General features: G+C 33.7%; 1 protein-coding gene across 3 annotated transcripts; it reads right to left on the bottom strand.

Moving 5' to 3' along the window:
- Positions 1 to 493: 493 nt before the first annotated feature.
- Positions 494 to 19,263, bottom strand: rno (PHD finger protein rhinoceros). Of its 3 annotated transcripts, none has more exons than XM_013323736.1 (6): positions 19,001 to 19,263; positions 17,621 to 17,944; positions 14,928 to 15,122; positions 14,451 to 14,667; positions 13,083 to 13,287; positions 494 to 12,996 (listed from the first exon to the last, which is right to left on the bottom strand). In XM_013323736.1, exons 2-6 carry the CDS (start codon positions 17,794 to 17,796, stop codon positions 5,813 to 5,815), a joined length of 7,977 nt encoding a protein of 2,658 aa, XP_013179190.1. In that variant the 5' UTR covers positions 17,797 to 17,944; positions 19,001 to 19,263; the 3' UTR covers positions 494 to 5,812. The 3 variants fall into 3 exon arrangements, with proteins under 3 accessions (XP_013179190.1, XP_013179191.1, XP_013179192.1); XM_013323737.1 differs by lacking the exon at positions 19,001 to 19,263 and adding an exon at positions 18,728 to 18,827; XM_013323738.1 differs by having other exon boundaries at positions 495 to 12,996; positions 13,098 to 13,287.
- Positions 19,264 to 19,979: the final 716 nt, after the last annotated feature.

Here is a 19,979-nt window from a genome sequence, read left to right as displayed (position 1 = left end):
TTTCAAATTGTTTTACAGGATTGATGTATCTACTCCCAATAATAATCATTATTAAAAACTACACATTTTAATCGGAATATATTCTAAAGGAATACCTATATAGGTTTCACTTATTACTATTGGGAGTTTCTAGGGGTGAATGTGAAGAAAGAATACATATAGTGTTCCTTCGCTATAGTAACAATTCAATTGCTTTGCCTGTCTAACTCAATAAGCACGTGTCTCTATCAACAACATTCATTCCGATCAACATGCCTTAAATTTAATTCCAATTCCATACAACACTTATAATGTTCAACACTCATTAACACAAAATAATCAATATATAATCATGCGCTCAAAGCACGAAACCTTAATAACACGAGTCTAATATAGTACCAAAAAAAAAATTTACATTTATTACAAATAGTAAGATTACATATAATATAAAAAAAAATTATAATTTGTTAATATATCAGAAATTCATAATTCAATTACATAATTATGCAATTACATAAAAAATCATAATTCAATAACGTACAAAAATTTAATATTAAATAACATAAAAGATTACTTTTCTACTCTCATTACGATATTATTTCCATTGCATAGGAAGGGTGACGATAAACACATAGAACGACATCATTGAATTTATTCGAAATACATTGTGATTATTCTATGTCACTTCATAACAATACATCAATATATCGCTGAAAATTACTTATTTTAACTCTTAACCCTCCGTAGTACGGTCGTCAAAACTAATTTCAAACTATGATTTACAAAATTCTTAAATTAAAACAAATCACAGTAGCAAGGTAATAAACGACATCCATATTTAATTTGAAAATAATTTCTCTTTTGTGCGTAACTTAAAATAATTTATGAAATACCAATGAAACAGAGTAGTAGTCTACTCAAACCTCAACGAAATATTGCTCCAAAATGATAGATTTTGCCGGAAGACGATTCGTAAAACGATTTAGTTAAAATTAGGTATGTACTGTACAATAATTTGAAAAAATATGTAAGTTTTGTTATGTACAATACATTTGCTTTTAACAAAAAGAAATATAGTAGTCATTATACGTCTTGTTCGATTTTGTTCGAGTAGATTAAATTCCATTGATGTTTTATAATTTGCAACTTTTGGCAACACAAACAATTTCATTTCAATAGATAGGAACTTAATTTAACCTTGAAATTTTTTACAAACAATATTATTAGGAATGGCATATGAAATCATTTTTATCGCTGCACAATGACATATAATAAAATTATTTAATATATAATTATTTAAACTTACATATCGATGATCCGCCAGCATTTTGCTGCTAACTACTACAAGATTCGCTTTGTTAAACATGAAGAGTCCTACCGACATTGTAACATTTATCCACGTTAAAATTACTTATTTTATATATTTAATAATAATATTGTTCATAAAAAGACACATAATATGTAAGAGATAATAAAATACACGCTTGTACCAAGTAATTATTTTCCATCAATAATATACGTTATTAATAAGACAAGTTAATATAATATCGTCAATTATATGACAAACTTTCGGCCTACAGCTTGATTCCGAGTGACATCCGTTTAAAGAAGAGATTATTTACAAAGTACATATATTACTAAATATTGACTTTAACAGAATTATGACATGCATCATCTAAATCTACTTATTTGAAAATGGTTACATGTTTTTCTATTATTTATTTTATAAAATATTCAAAACACACAGTTTACCATCAAGCTCTATTTCGGGGTTTATTATTTATATTTAAATATCATGATTATCGGGGACATAGACACATTGCACACCGAAGAACTACTGTTAAATGGTTCAAAGTGAAATTTTAAATCTAAACATTAAAGGATCGCCATTTTTATTTACACTGGGAACATCACTCGAAATCTGAACGACAAAAATTAATTATGTAAATAGAAATCGTGTTTTAGCTTCTTCTCAAAAAATAAATGCCAAAGTATATAAATAAACACATGATATTTGAAGCTCCGGACGATTTAAATGAAATTATATGAATTACCTAAAAGTTATTCAATGTTTCCAATTGACAATGTTTAATTAAAAAAAGCGACAGCGCAAAGCTCAACATTAATATCAAAATAAATTGTTATCTTTTAAAAAATAATTTATTGTATATACAATAGAATACAAATTACATAATTCTAAGGTCAGTTTATTTACAATCCATTTTTATATTTATGGTAACGAAATTCATTGCCCTTAATAAGTGCGGATTTCTTATAATATTAAATGATGTAATGGACTCTATCCCTAACATTGAGTTGGTCCTACTGTAGTTGACCCTACGGAGAATAAAACATCAGACCGGTAAAATTACTAAACATTCATTTTTTTTATGTTTTTGCTATGTACATGTCTGGTTGGATTTGAAACTTTAAGGTTTTAAAAAGTGTAAACAATTGATATTGCGACTGTTTAAATCTACAATAAAATGTAATCACGCACCCTATCTACCGAGGATTGGGCCGAATGGCACGACTAATTTTTTTAATTAGTAATATTGTGAAGGATGTCTTAATAATCTTACGTTGAATACTATTAACAAATGTCGTTGACTTTATCACCGCGATTCTAATATGCACGTTAAAAGTGACGAGTTCATTTATAAGCTTGAAATAGGTCAAGTTGTAAATAGGTCTTGGGTTTATAATGGTACCATTAAGTTTTCATAAAACTGCTATTTTCAATTTTTTTTAAGGAAACCTGTAGGATTTTTTTAAAGATACTGTATTAGTGTATCGGAAAAGGGATTGTATCACGGTCTACAAACTTACCAGACAAAATGCAAATAATGATTAGGATTCATATTTTAATTAACATTTTTGTGCATTAAGTTAGCTTGTGACCAAAGGGTGATTAGGCGCAAAGTCAGAAAAATTAGGATAATTACGATAACTTTTAAATGCAACATGTTTAAATCCAGGATTGAAATATTCTTCCAACCGAAATACGGTTGATAGTCACTTATTTTATTTAATCTGTATACAATAATTATAAATATAAGATAAAAGTTGATTTTGATTACATCTATGCTATTGCCTTATAATTGAAATAGAGTTTACAACAATAGCTCATAATAATCTACTCATTATTGTAAATGTATATTTAACTGTTTAATTAATAGTTTTTTTTTAACATTTAGTTCCTTATAATAAGTTCATTAATATGTACATAGATTTGATTATTGATATACAGAATGATTATATTTCTAAACAAAGATACAGAAACAGGTGAAGATCGTCATGTTAATTTAAACTCATGATTGTAAGACAAAAATAAATAGTTTAAAAATATATTTCCTCGAAGATAAATTTAGATAAATATAAAAAATTAATTAAAGACAAATTTAGATGACTATAAAAATATCAAAATCCTCGGATAGAATGTACAGCGCGGACTTACATCAGCAATAAGACTTCTAAAAAGCTCTTAAATAAAATTCTTCTTAGATACACTTAGGCCATATAATGACAAGATACGAGTTATATAAAGTCTGATCTATTTATGATTATATTTATGGAATTTTAAAACTTTCTTACATTAATGTGGCAAATCTTTAAATGTCTGTACGAATCAATGAACATTTTTAAATGTTACATATCTTATATATCGAATATTCTTGGTATTTCCGAGTTTGTTGTAGACTATTTGTATTGTGGTTTGAATAATTGTTAAGTGTTTGTCATATCGAGTTTCGGATGCACAAATCTTGACAAATGTTTGTCGTATTTTCACGTCACAAGTTGGTTTGTTCTTTGCATATATTCACAATAGAACAATTATTTTACGAATTAACCTATCTTTAACAATCGCTTAAACTAACATATCCCATCTAGGTCTCCCTAACCTTGACTATATGATGAGTATTGCCAAATATTGCACACAACACGTTTAGAACATATCCTCGCTATCATCAAATTTATGATTCACTCCACTATAATACATTTATATACAATGACAAGTTACGCTTACGTTAACAATTATTTTTTTGTTGCGGTGATATGCTAATGAAGAATAAAAGACCTATGTACAATTTATTATATACATTTGCACCACAATACTTGCATGTGCCTTTGGCGGATGACAGATACCAATTTGATTTTTTTTTTACACAAAGCGTTATTTTGTCTACTGATTTATATTGTTTTAATATAAATAACGTATGTACAATTTTAAATGAAGTTGATTAAATGTATCGCGCTTTATACAAAAGATCATATAAATACATATTGTTGGTATGAATTCAACGAATTGAAAAAATCACGGTAGTTGACTTTGACTAAAGCAAAAAAAAAGTTTATTTAATTTGAAAAAGTGAATAAAGTAATTTTTATATAATGCCCTATTTCATTGCCTAAATTTAGCGTCTTTGGTGAAAACGGAGTCAAGATTTTAGGAATTAATATGAGATGTACTTGTATAGAAATTATTTTAGTATACAACGGCCAGCTTTAGTACTTATACGGGCAAATAATACTAGAAACGGATAAGAAAACTGTTAAGGATCAATCCTAAAGATATTGTAGTAAGATTAGTAAACAAAGTTGTGAATATAAGTAATAGATATAATATACAACATATATTTAGTCGATATATTTTTATAAAAGTAATATTTATCACAGTATTTAACAAAAAACGATATCGTAATTACGTAAACTAAACTATCGTTCTTTGATAAACGTGTTGATATAGAGATTGAAAACAAAAAAATAAGAATTAATTTTTTTCTACAAATCAAACCAATATTTATCACAGTTATGAACAAAAAGATATCATTAAATAAACTTTCTTAAACAAACGTATTAATTTACAGAATGAATACATCATTGAAAAGAAATCATTTTTTTATTTAATTTGCAATTCTGTGGCTGAAGGTGTAAATGATCTGGTGCTGTGAAATAATTTAGTATCGACTTGTTCAAGAAGCTTGTGTCTTAATATTGTTACAAATTTATTGAAGCATGTATCCGCGAAATACTACAGCTATCCATGTGTCAAATTTGTGCAAAACCAATATAAATGTATAAACGAGCATCGAGCCGACTTCCAGGATTTATTATAAAATAAAGGGATAATGGAAAACGTTTGAAAATAACCGTGCAAAATTTGAATAACCGATTGTTAATTATTAACGATTTGTAATTGATATTCTGTTTTAAAAACTAACTAACGTTATAAATGATAACTATAACAATGTTAATGCATATATGAACACTGGAAAAATATAATTAATGTATGATTAATGTAAAAAAAAATAGAAAGACATCGAAGCGACTCTGAAAAATATCCAACTCATATATAATCCCTTTTAGGCAGCAAATACTTTGTAAATCATAAAGTTTTGTATAAAGATGTTATTTGAAAATATAAGTGGGATTTTATGTATTCAGTACACTAGAACAGGTAGAACTTAAATCAATATCGTGATCGAATATAATGAGATTCGTTAATATGAGGCACAAAGTAAAATTTATACATATTTGACATAAACAAAAAGATAATATTTAATTCACATTATATAGTTTGCATGTACATTGCTTAATGCACATTAGTAGTATAATTTATCTTAGATTACAATATCTTTAAGCTAGTTCATTGAGCTTTCCATTTATACAAATAAATAAATATTGAAGAAAACTACACGATTAAAATGAATTACGTTATGTTTACAACTATTACACAAAAATAACTGAACATTTCAGTCCATTATATACACGGGATTGACGCCTGGTCGCACGTTTAATTTGCAATTTGTTTGCGAGTACGTTTTTTTTTATATCATCTCACTTCACAGTGTTTATTGAGGGGAACTGAGAGAGTGGCCGAAGCGGTGTTAGCCACTGACGCTTCCGGAGACACCGGCGCCGTGCTCGAGCCCTCCTCGACGCTCTCCTTCATCACGTACCCCGAACCTTGCGAACTGCGGGCCAATTTTAACCGAATCGGCGTCACTTTCGCAGTACGCACATTACGCACCCCCGGTCCGCTCACCGAACTGCAAGGGGGGTCGATCGCGAGAGGGTCCGGCGCTGTGGGGTCGTATTCAAAGGGATCCACCGGAGGCTCCGACACCGCTATGGCTGCACTTGGGCCGGCCTCGTCCGACCCAGACTTCTCCTCTTCGTCTTTCTTGCGCTTTATCTTTATAATTAGTTTTGTAGCACTATCGTTTTCACTATTAATCACTTGCAGCTTTTCTTTTTCCAACTTCTTCCCCTTCTTCTTCTTACGTTTCTCACTCTTATTCAGCTTCAATTTTTTCTCTTTTTCATTTTCCTCAAAGTCTGCCATCACCATGCGTCGATACTTCATACTTTCACGGCGCAAATCTTCTAAACTAGGTTTAGGTATACTGCAAGTCAGTCGTTTTTTCGGTGGACGAAATTGGAAACCAGTAGGTTCGTCGTTTACTTGCTGCACAGTGTTAGAGCCGATTTTTATTTTCAATTTAGGTGCAACCGGGGATGTGGCTCGAGATTTACCTTGTTTTATGGCAACTCGACCACGTCTCTTATGCATCTGGCTAGTATTACTCGTATAGTTTGACAATTTCATATCATCTGATGTGTCAACATCGTCATTCATAGTTACTTCTAAGTGTCGTAGCTCTCTATTAACACCTGAAACTTTTCTTTTCTTTTTTTCAACAGGAGTGTCAGATATTTTATAATCTTCTCTTGTAGGTATGCTAGTCATCGATGCAACTGCTTTAGGGATAGTAATCACAGCGCGAGGTATTGGCTGTGGTGCAGCTGGAGGCGGCGGAATTCCTGTATTGGACGCATTAGCGGGATCATCCATATTCATATCTTGTGTCCAATATTGCCGCAATAATTCCTTCTTTCGCATTCGTCGCAAATTTGTAGACCCGGTCATGATAGAAGCAGCGGATCCACTAGCGGTGTTACTATGAATATTAATATTGGAATCATGAACAGGCGCCGGTGGCTGCGGTGCTGTTGGTTGTGTCGAACTTGTAGAGTAGTTGGCATCTAAGAAAGGTCCTTTTATTTTAACCTTTAATTGATTTCTTGAGTCGCTTAATGAAACTTTTGGCAATTGGGGTGGCTCTTTTATTGGTTCATGAACGACTTCAGAAGCTGATACCTCGGTTGATGTACTTTGTCTTGGTTTGCTGGCCATTAAGGCACTGTGTAATTGTTTTTCAACTTCTTCGTCTATTTCTACCAATGGCTGTTCAGCGGTGCCGCTAGCGAACGCCAAAAGGTGACTGTGCATGCCATCGTTGATTGGAGGCACAGGAGCTTCGACTTGTTGATACGTACGCATATCCACAGGTCCAGGTAAAACTGGCTCGACTTGGGAGAATCCGGGAGTAGACTCAGAATTACTCTTACTTGAAGGAGAACCAGGCGAATTTACGAGATCTATAGTAGGTTCTACCTCTTTAGCTTCTGGTGCAGGAGTTTTACTCTGTTGAGGACTTAAAACTTTCGGTGATTGTGATGTATCTTTATATGAATGTTCTGATTTTCTATTATCTCTGATGTCAATAGACTTTCGTCTCTCCCGAAGGGCTTTTAAATCAACACCATCATTAGCCAACTCTTCATCAAAATCGTAAACTGTTCCAACCAATTTACTTTGAATAGAATTTCCAGCAAATTCTGTGGCAGGAAAAGCATGCACAGACTGGCCGCGGCTTTTTGACCGACCTCGACCTCTTTGACTTCTATTACTTCGATTATTGTTTCGTTTAGATCCTTTGGTAACGTCGCTTTGTTTAGGCGAAATACCTGGACTTTTTCCAGGTGACTTGGATGAGAATTTGGATGTAACTTTGGCAGTCTTAGGCGGTGACTTCGATTCTTGTGGGTGAAGACTAGACATTGTCTCATTACTATCGTTCGACATTTTGGTGGGTGGTCTAGTATTACTAGCTTCATTGTAAGAATCGACGCTAATTGTAGGACTAGCCACATGAATCGAAAACTTATCGCTTCCAGTAACATCAATGTCATCGCGAGGTGAATCTAAAGGCTTTGGCGTTGGTGGTGCAATCATCGCCGTTGTCAATGCGATATTTTGTGATGACGTAGTAAATGCTGCACATAAAGGAAATGGGGGTTTAGTCAAAGGCTGAATCAATGGCGCAGCCGTAAAAGATAACCCAGAAGCATATAAGCCTCGACCTGGTGAAGGCAGAGGTAATTGCGACGAAGCGCAAGCGCCTGCCGAGAATAATGGAAGGGTGCTCATTGGATTTAAAAATGGTGAGGCGTCTGGAGCATAGTTAGAGTACTGGTTCAGAGGCATTGAAGGTTCAACTGAACAAGTATATGCCGGGACAGGTGCGTACTGATCGATATCAGCCATCATGGCAGCAGGATGTGAATCACGGCTATTTAAATGAGATTTTATTTCTGCTTTTCGGGAACACACGGAACCTTCAGAATTTGTGCTTGAATCTGATGATCGCCTAGTTGTTATTTTGCTTTCTCTCCATTTTGAATTTTGGGTCACATATGGTGGGGATATTGTAGCGCAATCCGAATGCATCAACGAGTTGTTGTTATCATAAACTTGATTGTCTTGTGATAATTCCTGATCGTTACTATGTACAGATTGATCAACAACAGACAGTGATTGTGAATCATCACTTTGTTTGGAGAGTGAGATAGTATCTGCAACTTCCGAAATCGATTGAACATCAGAGTGAACGTGACTTCGTTCTTTGACATTTTCAGTGTAAGACATAGTATGCTCATAAGTTCTTTCCACTGGCTCCATTTGTGGATCACTTTGAGCTGTTGGCACAGACATATCAGTCCAATTTTCTTTAGCCAACTGTTCCGATTCTTCGTCCTTATCATCGACTATTTCAACAATGTCATCTTGCGACCCCACGTCATCTGTTGATGAACATTGTTTATGATTTAGATGTTGTATTTCGTTAATAGGAGATCTTAAATCATGAAGCTCAGTAGGCGTAGTTTGTTTTAAAATCATTTGTTCCTGTTCTTTATCTGTGTCTACTGCAGTTCTGTTTTCTCCTTCACCTATAGCTTCTTTATCTTCATTAATATTCATGCCTTCCTCCTGTGGTACATTCTCAGGGGCAGCTTTTTTGGTACTAAGCTGCATTCGAAGACGATCAACAAGGTTAAGCGTTTCTTGAACACCTTGTTCCTTGGAATCTTCCTTAAAAAGAAACTCCGGGTAGGTAGTAAATGGCTTCATAATATCTTCATGGTTAAAACCTTCATCATCCAATATGTCAAATTCAAAAAGCTCAGTATCTTTAGTTTGCGGCGAAAACATTGATCTATTTTGGAATGGATTTGCAGTTGAGGGTATTTTAGCACTTTTTGAAATTTCCACTCCTTGTACATGGCTAACATCTTGAATAATAAATTTCTTTTCTGGATCAACACCAGAACGTCTACGCAGATTTCTCGATAAGGAATTTTCTTCCATCGGGTCTAACATTATGGTTCTCGCATCCATAGGCGTTTTTGGAGATTTAATCATAGTATTTTCATTGAGATTGGCTTGGATCTTAGCAATCATTTTAATACTACTCTTGTCAGTACAATCAGAGTCAAATGATTTATCTTCCGTCATGTATTTTTCATGGCCTCCAGGTTTTTCTACAGGCGGTGGATGAATGTGAGGACTTGTAGCTTTTGGTAACCAATGTTTATCATTACTGGCAAATTCATCAGTTACAGTGGATGGTATTTTCTTTTCTATGCTTTCTATAAATGTTGGTAGTTCAACATCTACATTTTTGTTCACTAAGAATGGAGAATGATCAGAGTGAGCATAATTTTGAGATGCTCGTCTAATCGGCTTTGTAATAGTTTCACAGGGACCCTGTGGTCTGATGGCAGTATCTTTAAATGGATAAGATTTAACACTCATGCGTCTGTTGATTATGGTTTTTTGCTTAGCATCAATGCTTTTTCTTGGACTACTTTTAGTCATTTTAGAGCTTTCAGTATCAATTGGTATTAGTTTTTGTTTTTCTTCTATCGAAATGCTACGCCGAGTAATGTCCCTACCTGTAGCTTTAACATCATTTTTCATCAACTCATTGGTAACATATGTTTCTTGTTTTATTTCATCCTTTATCTTCTCGTCCTCTTGCCGCTCCGTAGCTGAAAGTTTACGGGACTTGCAGCTCTCTTCGGGAGTTTGATTTGATCCAGAGGCAAGGGGGATGGCGTCTTTAGATGGTTTTCTCTGTCTGGCGTCACACTTATTAGACATATTTCCGCTTGTAGTAACGCTTCGGGTCCGAGAACGTGCGGAGGCACGCGCATCATCGAGTCTAACCGATTTCTCTCTTTCAATAGATGGCGATGATAACCTACACTCGGACCCCCGTTCTGAAGTTTTAAGCTTCTTGTTGGGGGCCTTGCGTGGGTTAGCATCGTTTGAGAAACTTTTCCCCCTTCTGGGACGTCGCGGTCTTTTCGGAGATGGGCTTTCAGAGCCAGAAAATCTGGATTCTTTAGTGCTGTCAGAATCACTCGAGGCACTGGTTGAAGACAATGGTCTTGACACCTTGTCGAGAAAGGGCAAGTCCACTGTTGGTCTAGAGCCAGGGGGAGAAAACATAGACGGTGGTCTAGAAATCGGTTTTATTTCCCGCGCCTTTGCTGAGGGTTTCATAGTTGGTTTTTCTTGTTCTTCTTCTGAGCTTGAGGATGAAGAGTAACTACTGCTGCTAGTATTTGAAGAGGAACTTGAAGTATCATTTACAGGTGCTTTTGAACTTTTTGCCTCATTCTTCTTAGGTGAAGACTTTGTTATATCAGATTTATCGTTATCCCTTCTTTTGTCTGAATCTGACGGATCAATAACAGGCAACTTACTGCCTAGGCCACTCTTAATATGGGCAGCCGCTTTTTTAGCTGCTTGTCTTTGTGGCACATATGCAATGGGCTCCTTTTCAATATCTTTCGATGACTTTTTACTACTGCTTTTAGCTGCATTATCTTTGCCATCTTTACCTTTTGTTTTGGACTTCGATTTAGATCGTGATTCATCGCCACTGGCTTGTTTGTCTGTACTTGATTCATCTCTTTTTGCGGCAGTGGTGGAACGCATATTTTCTGAAGCCTTTTTAGCAGCTTGTCTTTGTGGTACTATTAAATCAGATGGATCTTTCTGCTTAGATAGCTTGATGTTTTCTTTATTTCTAGCTTCATCATCTGACTCATGAGTTTTAACAGGCGTAGGCGGCTTCTTTTCTTTATTAGATGGTTTTCGACCTCGTTTCTTTGGAGCTGGTTTGTCTTCTGTTAATGATTTCTTTTCAGGGTGTGCGGAGACAAACTCTTTCATAGCTGCTTTTGTCCTAGGCAAGCCCAGCTGTGAGTCAATACCGCTAGGTGAACCTTCAGATCGACTCCGAATGGACTTTCCTTTGTCGCGTTTAGCTGATTTATGATCAGTTTTTTCAGAATCTGTATCATCACTGGTTTCAGAATAAATATCGATGGGAAATTTACTATTTCGTGTAGATCTCATTGGCATTAAGTCACCACTATCAGTACCCGACAGTCCACTTTTTCCAGCATCCATTTCTTTCTCCATTTGCTGTAGAGTTTTGCTTCGTGACTTGTCTTTTTTCACGCTCATTTTATAAGATTCATCTTCACTGCTACTTTCAACCACTGGTTTGGATTGTGGTATTTTCTTCTTCTTTCTTTCCGGTTTTTTCGGTGATCTTTTACCCTTGCCTTTGGGTGAAATCTTTTTCTTAGGGGAGCAACTAGGTTTTTTAACATCTTCATCTGTACTAGAGGCAATAGCTCGTCCACGATTTTTTGTAGAACGGTTATTTTCCGCTGAACTATCTCCACTAGATAAACCACTATACGTACTTTCATTCCGTCGAGATCCATTGACGTAATGCCTCTTATATGGATTAGATGACTTTTGACCCTTAACCAGACCATTTCGATCCTTCTTCTTTTCATCACTTGAGTCTTGAGGTGCAATCCGAGCCAAAAGTTCATCAAAATCATTTTTGTGGTCTGGTGCATTTGGATGAGAATATAATCTGTCGTAAATCGTTGGTCCATGATTAGCTTCAAGAATAGCAGTCAAATCAATTCCTGATAATCCTGGCTCAGATGATAAAACAGCTACTTGTTTATGAAATGTTTGCTCCCGCATTCGAAAGAACGATCGTGATAGTTTTTCTCTCCTGCTCACCATGTAACAAAGATTACGTACTCTTTCCAAATCTTGTCTAAGTTGTACAAACATTTTCATTTTGTCAAGATCAGCTTGCTCTTGCCTGTGAGTCAACAGCTCACTATCGTCTGATTTAGGTGGTAGCAGTGGCCGATTATGACCAGCTCGTCTTTTAAGTTTCCAGTAGTTGTAAATGTAATTAATAGCATCTTGATCCACATCAAGCAGATGAGAGCTTATATCTTTAACACTGACGTGACGGTCAAATTCTCTTTCTATTTCTTGGAGACGTGCTGCTCTTGCCTGAGTTTTTTCTTCTGACGTCATGTCTTTACGGCGTTTCCTTTTTACCTCCTCTTCCTCTGAACCAGACCCAGGACACTTTTCTTTCTTGGAATTGACGCTATGCTTTTGACAATAGGATCGTAATTTAACACCATCATCGGCATTTTCGTCTTCAATAATTGCGCGCATTTCTAAACCATGTTTGAATGCGCACGTCACATGATACGCGGTTTTACATGTTTTGACTGAGCATTGTATGCAGGCGCCTTTACGCTCGCGGCACAAAACACATACTAATGACCAGCGCGACGGGGGTATTGATGATATTTTCGTAATAGGTTCCATTTTCTCCGCGCAACCAATGGATACTTCGGGTATCCAAAGAACACAGCTTACGTGGGCCCACTTATGACCATTTGGAGTGCACTTCATGGCGCCGCCAAGATTCGGGCATAAGGCGCAAGTAGGCCTTACGCCCGCTCCGCACGGTCTGCACAGCCATTGACCTGGAGAAGAAAAAACTATACTTACAAAAAATCTATGAAGCAAATAAATAGATTTCAAACGGGTTAGGGGCCTATTGAAGACTCACCATGACCATACGTACCATCTGGGATGACAGTAATGCCATAACACGCCTGGTGAACACAAATGTTACATGAGTCGCAGAATACCATCTCATTTCCATCCTCCGAATCAGGCGACCGACAGACGTCGCAGATTACGTTCTCGTCGTACTCGATGCCCAAACCTTCTTCTGACTTCATGATGGCTTGAATTTTATCCCACGTCCGGACCTATAATAAACAAGACCGATGTAGATTGTATATTTACTCTTATTGAAAAGACCCAAAACTCCTGTATCCCGAAACCTATTGGACCTAATTGTGGATATTAAATATTCAGAGATTGAATATTTAAGAAAAACTGTCCTCTGTTCAAGAACACATAGAATACATATAAAACATTCTCTTTTCCTAAATAAATTTGACCACATGGTTAATAACAATAATACTAAATAATTTTATGTACCATGAATACTGGTTTGGAATATTTCGCACTCCTGGTATACTACAGGTATTTTTTACGTGGTCAGCTCGCAATACGTAATAAATGTTTTGTACTGTAAAGTATTTGCCAATTTTAAAGTTACTATCTGTCCCATTGGCCTTTAAAAGAATTATGTGAAAACCTTTTATAGTAGCCATCTAATGAGTAACATAAACCAGTATGGAAAGTTTTAAGTCTCTGTACATTATATCTATCCTGTGAAAAATATACCTATATAAAAACTTTCACACTTTTTAGACATTCACAGGATTAATGTGAGAAAGCCCTAAAACACTAAGTTATTATTAATTCTGATAATAACTTATTCAAGTAATTCTGCTGAAGTAACCTCTCTGCTACATACAAACTTTCACCCCTAACACCTTTAGGGCATGCATTTCATAAAATCCTTTCTTAGTGCTCACCTATGTAGTATCAGAAAGCTTTATGTAAAATTTCAAGTCTTTATGTTGAGTAGTGCTTTGTTCATTAACATATCCATAAGTCAGTCAATAATTTTATCTAGCTAATATATATATATATATATATCTTTACATAACATAAAAGACAGACTATTAAAAACCACTGAACAAATAATAATTATGTATGAGGTTGTATATTAATAAAACAATATCTATTTATAACTTAGTCGGCAAAATCCTGTTTGTTGGCAAAGAATGTTGGTTTTTGATAAACCTAAAAACTATTTAATGGATTTTCATAAGTTTTCCCCACAAGACAGTGATTAAATAAAAATTTTCAAAACAGTTCTTAAGCACATTTTTTTTAATATTAATTAAGCTAGCACTTGGTTATGCTCCCACCTGATGTTAATTGATGATGTGGTCGGACGCTCTAAACATTTCATGAAGACGAAGAGCCTGATTCAATCAATAACATTTTGTCTTACCTCTAAGTCTTCAATGACCTTTTCTAATTGGTCTTCGGTAACAGCAGAGGCGCCAGCTCTCGCCCGCTCTGCGTTCAGCAACTTGAGCCACGCCGTGTCGGTTGCGTCGAGGTCGTAACTGCACGCGGCTTCGGCAAGAGCTGGTGTTGCACTAAGGTGATGCTTGTCTGCCTGGTAGTGTGCATCCCGGGACAAATGGATATATTTGTCCTTTGGTCTGTGGATTTGTTTTGGAAAGATGTTTTACTTTGAGAATGTTTTAATTATATAAAAAGAATTGATATGTACATGTTTGTCATGCTATGTTATGCTATGTTATGTAGTTAATTTGGTATATAACTTTCCAAAACTACAATGAGGTAAATTCCGAAGGTATCACATTGTTGAGATTGCATGGATTTTATATATGGATATTGGTTATAATAATTCAAAATCATAAAAAAAAAATCATTCCGCTAAGTTGAAACTGAAACTTACAGTTTGAATTCTTCAAAATTTGAAGGCAAAGGATTTTCGATGATTTTGACCTTCGGTGCTGGGAGTGAATCTGGGTTGACGGGCACTTGTACCCCTCTTTCCCAATCCTGTTTCCAGGTATCGGTGATAACCCAGTATTCACTCGGTGTTAATGGTTCCGAATCCGGTAATTTCATAGCGCTGATGAGATCTTTTCTGAAATATTTGTTTGAGAATTCAGAATTATAGTAATATTGAATTGAGTTAAATTTACAATAATTTCAATTTTGTAATTTTTAAATCCCGAAAAAAAGGGTGAAGGCTTCGACCACCGCATGACATTTGAATTGACACATTATTATTGTCTCCCAACCATTTCAAAGAGAATGTGAGGGACAACAATATGATTTAATACAAGTGTCACTGTAGTCAAAACCATAGTAACATTAAAGTTACATTCCCTTCTATTATGCAATATTATTGTTATTGAAAATGGAATAATTCATCTAAAATCAAGGCTTCTGTAGAAAAAAAACATAAAGGGTTCAGTAAACATTATTGACTAACAATCAATTTCAGTAACAAACCTAATTAAATAAAGAAGACAACATTTTTTTTATTAAAGAGCACAAATAAATTTAAAATATTCTTTAAAATTATCAAATATAATATTCAATTTATATAAAACTATAGATTCATGCTGAATTGTTGTATTTGTTACAAATAAGTAAATATATTAAGTTAAATATTGATTGCCGTCTTAAAGTGCGCAGCTAAATGACCCTTTATAAAAAATGTATGTACAAGTGAAGAGATATTTCACCTATACATACACAATGTACGCCGGCTCATCTTACAAGCTAGTACAGTAAATTTAACCTGATAATTACAATGTAAATTTGTTGTTAATAATTTATATTGACTTTCTTATGTAATGATAACCAAAATTGTTATGATAATGTTTACATTATATCTGTTACATAATAATAACTCCATAAGATAACAATAGCTTATTGCAAGTATTGCAGAAACACAGCAGAGCAAATTATCTTATTTAATATAAATGTCATAACAAGGTTTTAACTAGAATGTGCGCTCCTAAAACTTTTTAAAGAAATATGCAAAGCTTAATTCATTTGTAATTGTTCCACTTATTGAATTAATATTTCTTTTATTATATGTATATAAACTTAATGTTTTACTAAGCAACAGTACTACTTAAATTTAGTTAGAGGTTCATCTTTGCAATGATGACCCAGTACACTGCACTGTATTGTAACATAAATGGTGTGTTTCCTTTCATCTCATTGACAGCGGGCAAGGAGTTTAAATTGCTTAATCTTCATACAATACAGTTCCGCAAGCAAAAAAAGTTCATAATAATAATCTGCCACCATTTACTTTATCAAAGTGTCATTTGCCAAACAATATTTAAAGCTAGTAGTTAGAAGAAAGCTTTTGTTCCTTTATGATTTAAGCAAGTAAAATTTTATTACAATATGGAGGCAAACTATGTTCATTGCAGCCATAAGGTATACTTTACAATTATATCAAATATTTGTAATAATATAGAACAAATAGAACTCACACACTAAAACATACCTTAAATTTTCATTGCAATTGCAATTGGCCAGACAAAACACTACTAATAATTCTTAATAAGTCTTTCACTTTCCTTATTATGCTATCAGTCCAATGGCAGCTTGGAAATTTTTTTCCAAAATCTATTTAATACTTTCTGCATAGATGTTTAAATATGTAAACTTTACAAATAAATCACAAAAATTTACTAGTCAGCTATTGGTATCAAAGCATAATTAGAAAAGATTATTATTATGGACTAATTATCATATTACAAATCTAACCAATAGTTTCCACTACCTTAACTCTTTTAGAAAACATAATCCCTCTCATTATTTTTGAAGAATAGAAACAACAATTTATTTTTGCATGGGTTTCAGCAATGGAAATTCATGGTTAAGCTATGGCGCGACAGGTGAAATCGCGAAGCATAAATAGTTATAAATATAAAGGGTGTTATACAAAGCTTTTGGATTAGTAACAACAATTTATATTCATTTTTACTATTAATTAAAGATGAGTTGACTAATATTGTCAGATTAAAATTTTACCAGAAAGGTTTCTATATTTAATTTACTAGATGAATGATAAAATTTCAAGTAATTAGAATAATGAATGAATAGTTTGTTTAAAGTTTGTTGTTTGTTTGTTCATTGTTGAGCACAGCAGAATACACACCACAAGAGGTTGTATATGTATATATGTAAAGACAGTGTTAACCTACTGGTTGAATGCAATCTGGTTTAATGACCAGCCCTCTGTATCTACAGACTGATATAATCTCGCTTCGCTATTACAGTGCACATTTTGACAACTATGACAACTACTAATAGCCACAGTATGTCATGTGTATCAAAAGAACGCAAGCCAAAAAGATATGTAAACAAAATAGAAATACTGTCACTGCATGATCATCTACTTCTTCTAGCAAAATCATACTAGTGTAATAACAAACATAAATTTCAATATTGCCAATATTATGAATAATGCAAAAGCTTTGTACATTAAAACATAATTTGCCCAGCTGTTAAACTTATTTATATGAAACATTAATATTTGATTGTTACACTTTGCATCAAAATAGATTGTTATACATACTTAAATTTTCTTTTAAATTAAAATTGCACACAAACCTGAATAGTTCAGCTGGTGCTTCAGAAGCACTTCTGTTGTATATAGATGACATCTTGAGGTCACTGACAGGTGGTAGTTGCCACAGAGCGTCTTCGGGTTCTGTTCTACGACGTTTACACTTGCCCGTGTCCTCACTGCGCACACCACTTCCCCTCTTTGTGCCTCGTAACGACATCTCAATTAGTCTTTATCTTAACCTACATGTTCACGATACTCTTAAAGCTTTACACTTAGAACGTGGTAGTAACATTGTGTAAAATGTCACATCTTCTACTACATGATGATACTTTAGATTGTATCCACATAATAGTAACTGGTGCAACCTGAAAAATACAACAAATATTAGCTAAATAAATACGTCCCACTATTGCCTGTAAACTGTAAGCTACTTGAAATGTTGTAATTTGTATTCAAAAATATCAATTAAATTTACTTTTAATATTGCTAGTTTGAGAAAGTGACATAATTATTGTTTTTCTTTTCTAATTTTTATGTTTCCTTAGCTTTTTGAAAACAATACAATTACACAATTTCAATCTTCATACAATGAAATTAAACAAAAACACCTTTCCCCAACTCCATATGTACACATTTATCTAGATAGGCAATAGTGCTCACATAAGTAGATGAAATAAACATGCAAGGTAAAACAGGACAGGACTATCAAAGAAATCAATACAGGTGCATACTCAACATAAGATATGTATACATATAGATACAATTGACAAAATCTGCATTGGAAAATTGAAGCAAACTATGTATATAACTATTTTTTTTTACTATTAAAGTTTATTTCGCTCGTCCGAACAAATACGTCAATACTGATTTTCATAAAGATTGAGAACAAGTGGTAATGGTAGAAGCAAAGGGCTTTTTGTTATTTGATCACTAATGAACATTTACATGATAAAAGACACTATTAACTTAATTTTAACACTAAACAACAAAATTTAAACATAATCATTTGACATTTCATTATTGCAAGAATAAAATGTATGGCGGGTCATGGATGGCTCTTGTACGACGTAGGTATCTGCGATGCACACAACGCAGTTTCAGTTTGCCGTCGGGATCTTTAAATATGTTATAAACATTCTAAAAATTACCTTCACATATTTTGGACACAAATATTTGAAATTCCATCCTCTAATTATTAAAACCGTAAATATTTATTACGCGGATGGTCTCCATTTTACTACATAACAAAATTGACAACTAGATAGCAGCACTGTTTTGTTGCCAGATTGACGTTATTCCTACGCATCATTTTTGAGGGTATAGACATAGCTTAATATATATATGTATGAAAGAAAGAAGAAGCAAACTACGTATTTAGTTATAAAAATACATTACTGTAAAATAAATTGCATTTCACTTACATTTTCTGCAATAGACATTTGGCGCCATTGATCCAAAATCCACTTGGTCACGTGACTATATACGAATCACCAACGCAAGCCAAGTAAAATGGCCAAAAGCACATCGAGTTCATAAAATGTCATTAGTTTAATAAGGAACTTATCGCATAACACATTCATTGAGACAGAGTTTTCAATGCGTTTACGCTGATATTAGAACAAACACAATCACATATTGTCACCGAAACGAAAAATTTATCAAGCAAATTTTACATGAACTGCGAATGAGAGATATCAATAACATGTACTGAAAATGGCCGGTAGTTGGCGCTCGCCGTGGAGAAAATTATTATTGTTGCCATAATAAATATTCTTTTTCACCTATTTATAGGAACTTTCATTAACTTTAGCTTTAGTTTACGTTTTAATTCTACGGATTTAATATTAATTTCAGTTTTCAATTTATCCAGAGAAATGTAAGAACAAAAGCTATATCAAAAACAGTAAAATTATTATAGTTTTATCAGTTGTCTAGTCTTGTTCATAAAATCCGAATTAATGAATCTATCAAATATTACTATTATAATATTGCTTTACGTTTTCAATTAATTTACGTGTCGTGTAATATTAAATACCTATACCTATACCAATTACTCGTTCAGCTTCAATCCAGTAAATAGACAAACTGAACATAAAAAATGGGCTCGGTTACTACACAAAAGAAAAGGTTTTTATTGCTAAAAATTTATCATTGTATCAGTAGTTTTTGACTTAATGTTAACAAAAAGTTAACAAAATTATTGAACATGTAGTGGGTAAGAGTAATAGCCAGCAATCTCTATATAAGTAATTTTATCTTCAAAATCAAAAGAGAAGTTTGACAACTTCCTTTGTTTCAACAAAGTTGTGCCATTTGGACTTAAAACCTTTGTAAAGTATTAAAATATAGCGGTTAATCATAAAACTGATAACCAGTAAATGTATTTTAAACCACACCCAA

The sequence above is a fragment of the Papilio xuthus genome, unplaced genomic scaffold (genome assembly GCF_000836235.2).
Source record: "Papilio xuthus unplaced genomic scaffold, Pxut_1.1 DF825017.1, whole genome shotgun sequence".
NCBI lineage: Eukaryota > Metazoa > Arthropoda > Insecta > Lepidoptera > Papilionidae > Papilio > Papilio xuthus.
The sequence above is the reverse complement of the archived record's forward strand: the minus strand, read 5'-3'. Positions and strand labels throughout refer to the sequence as shown.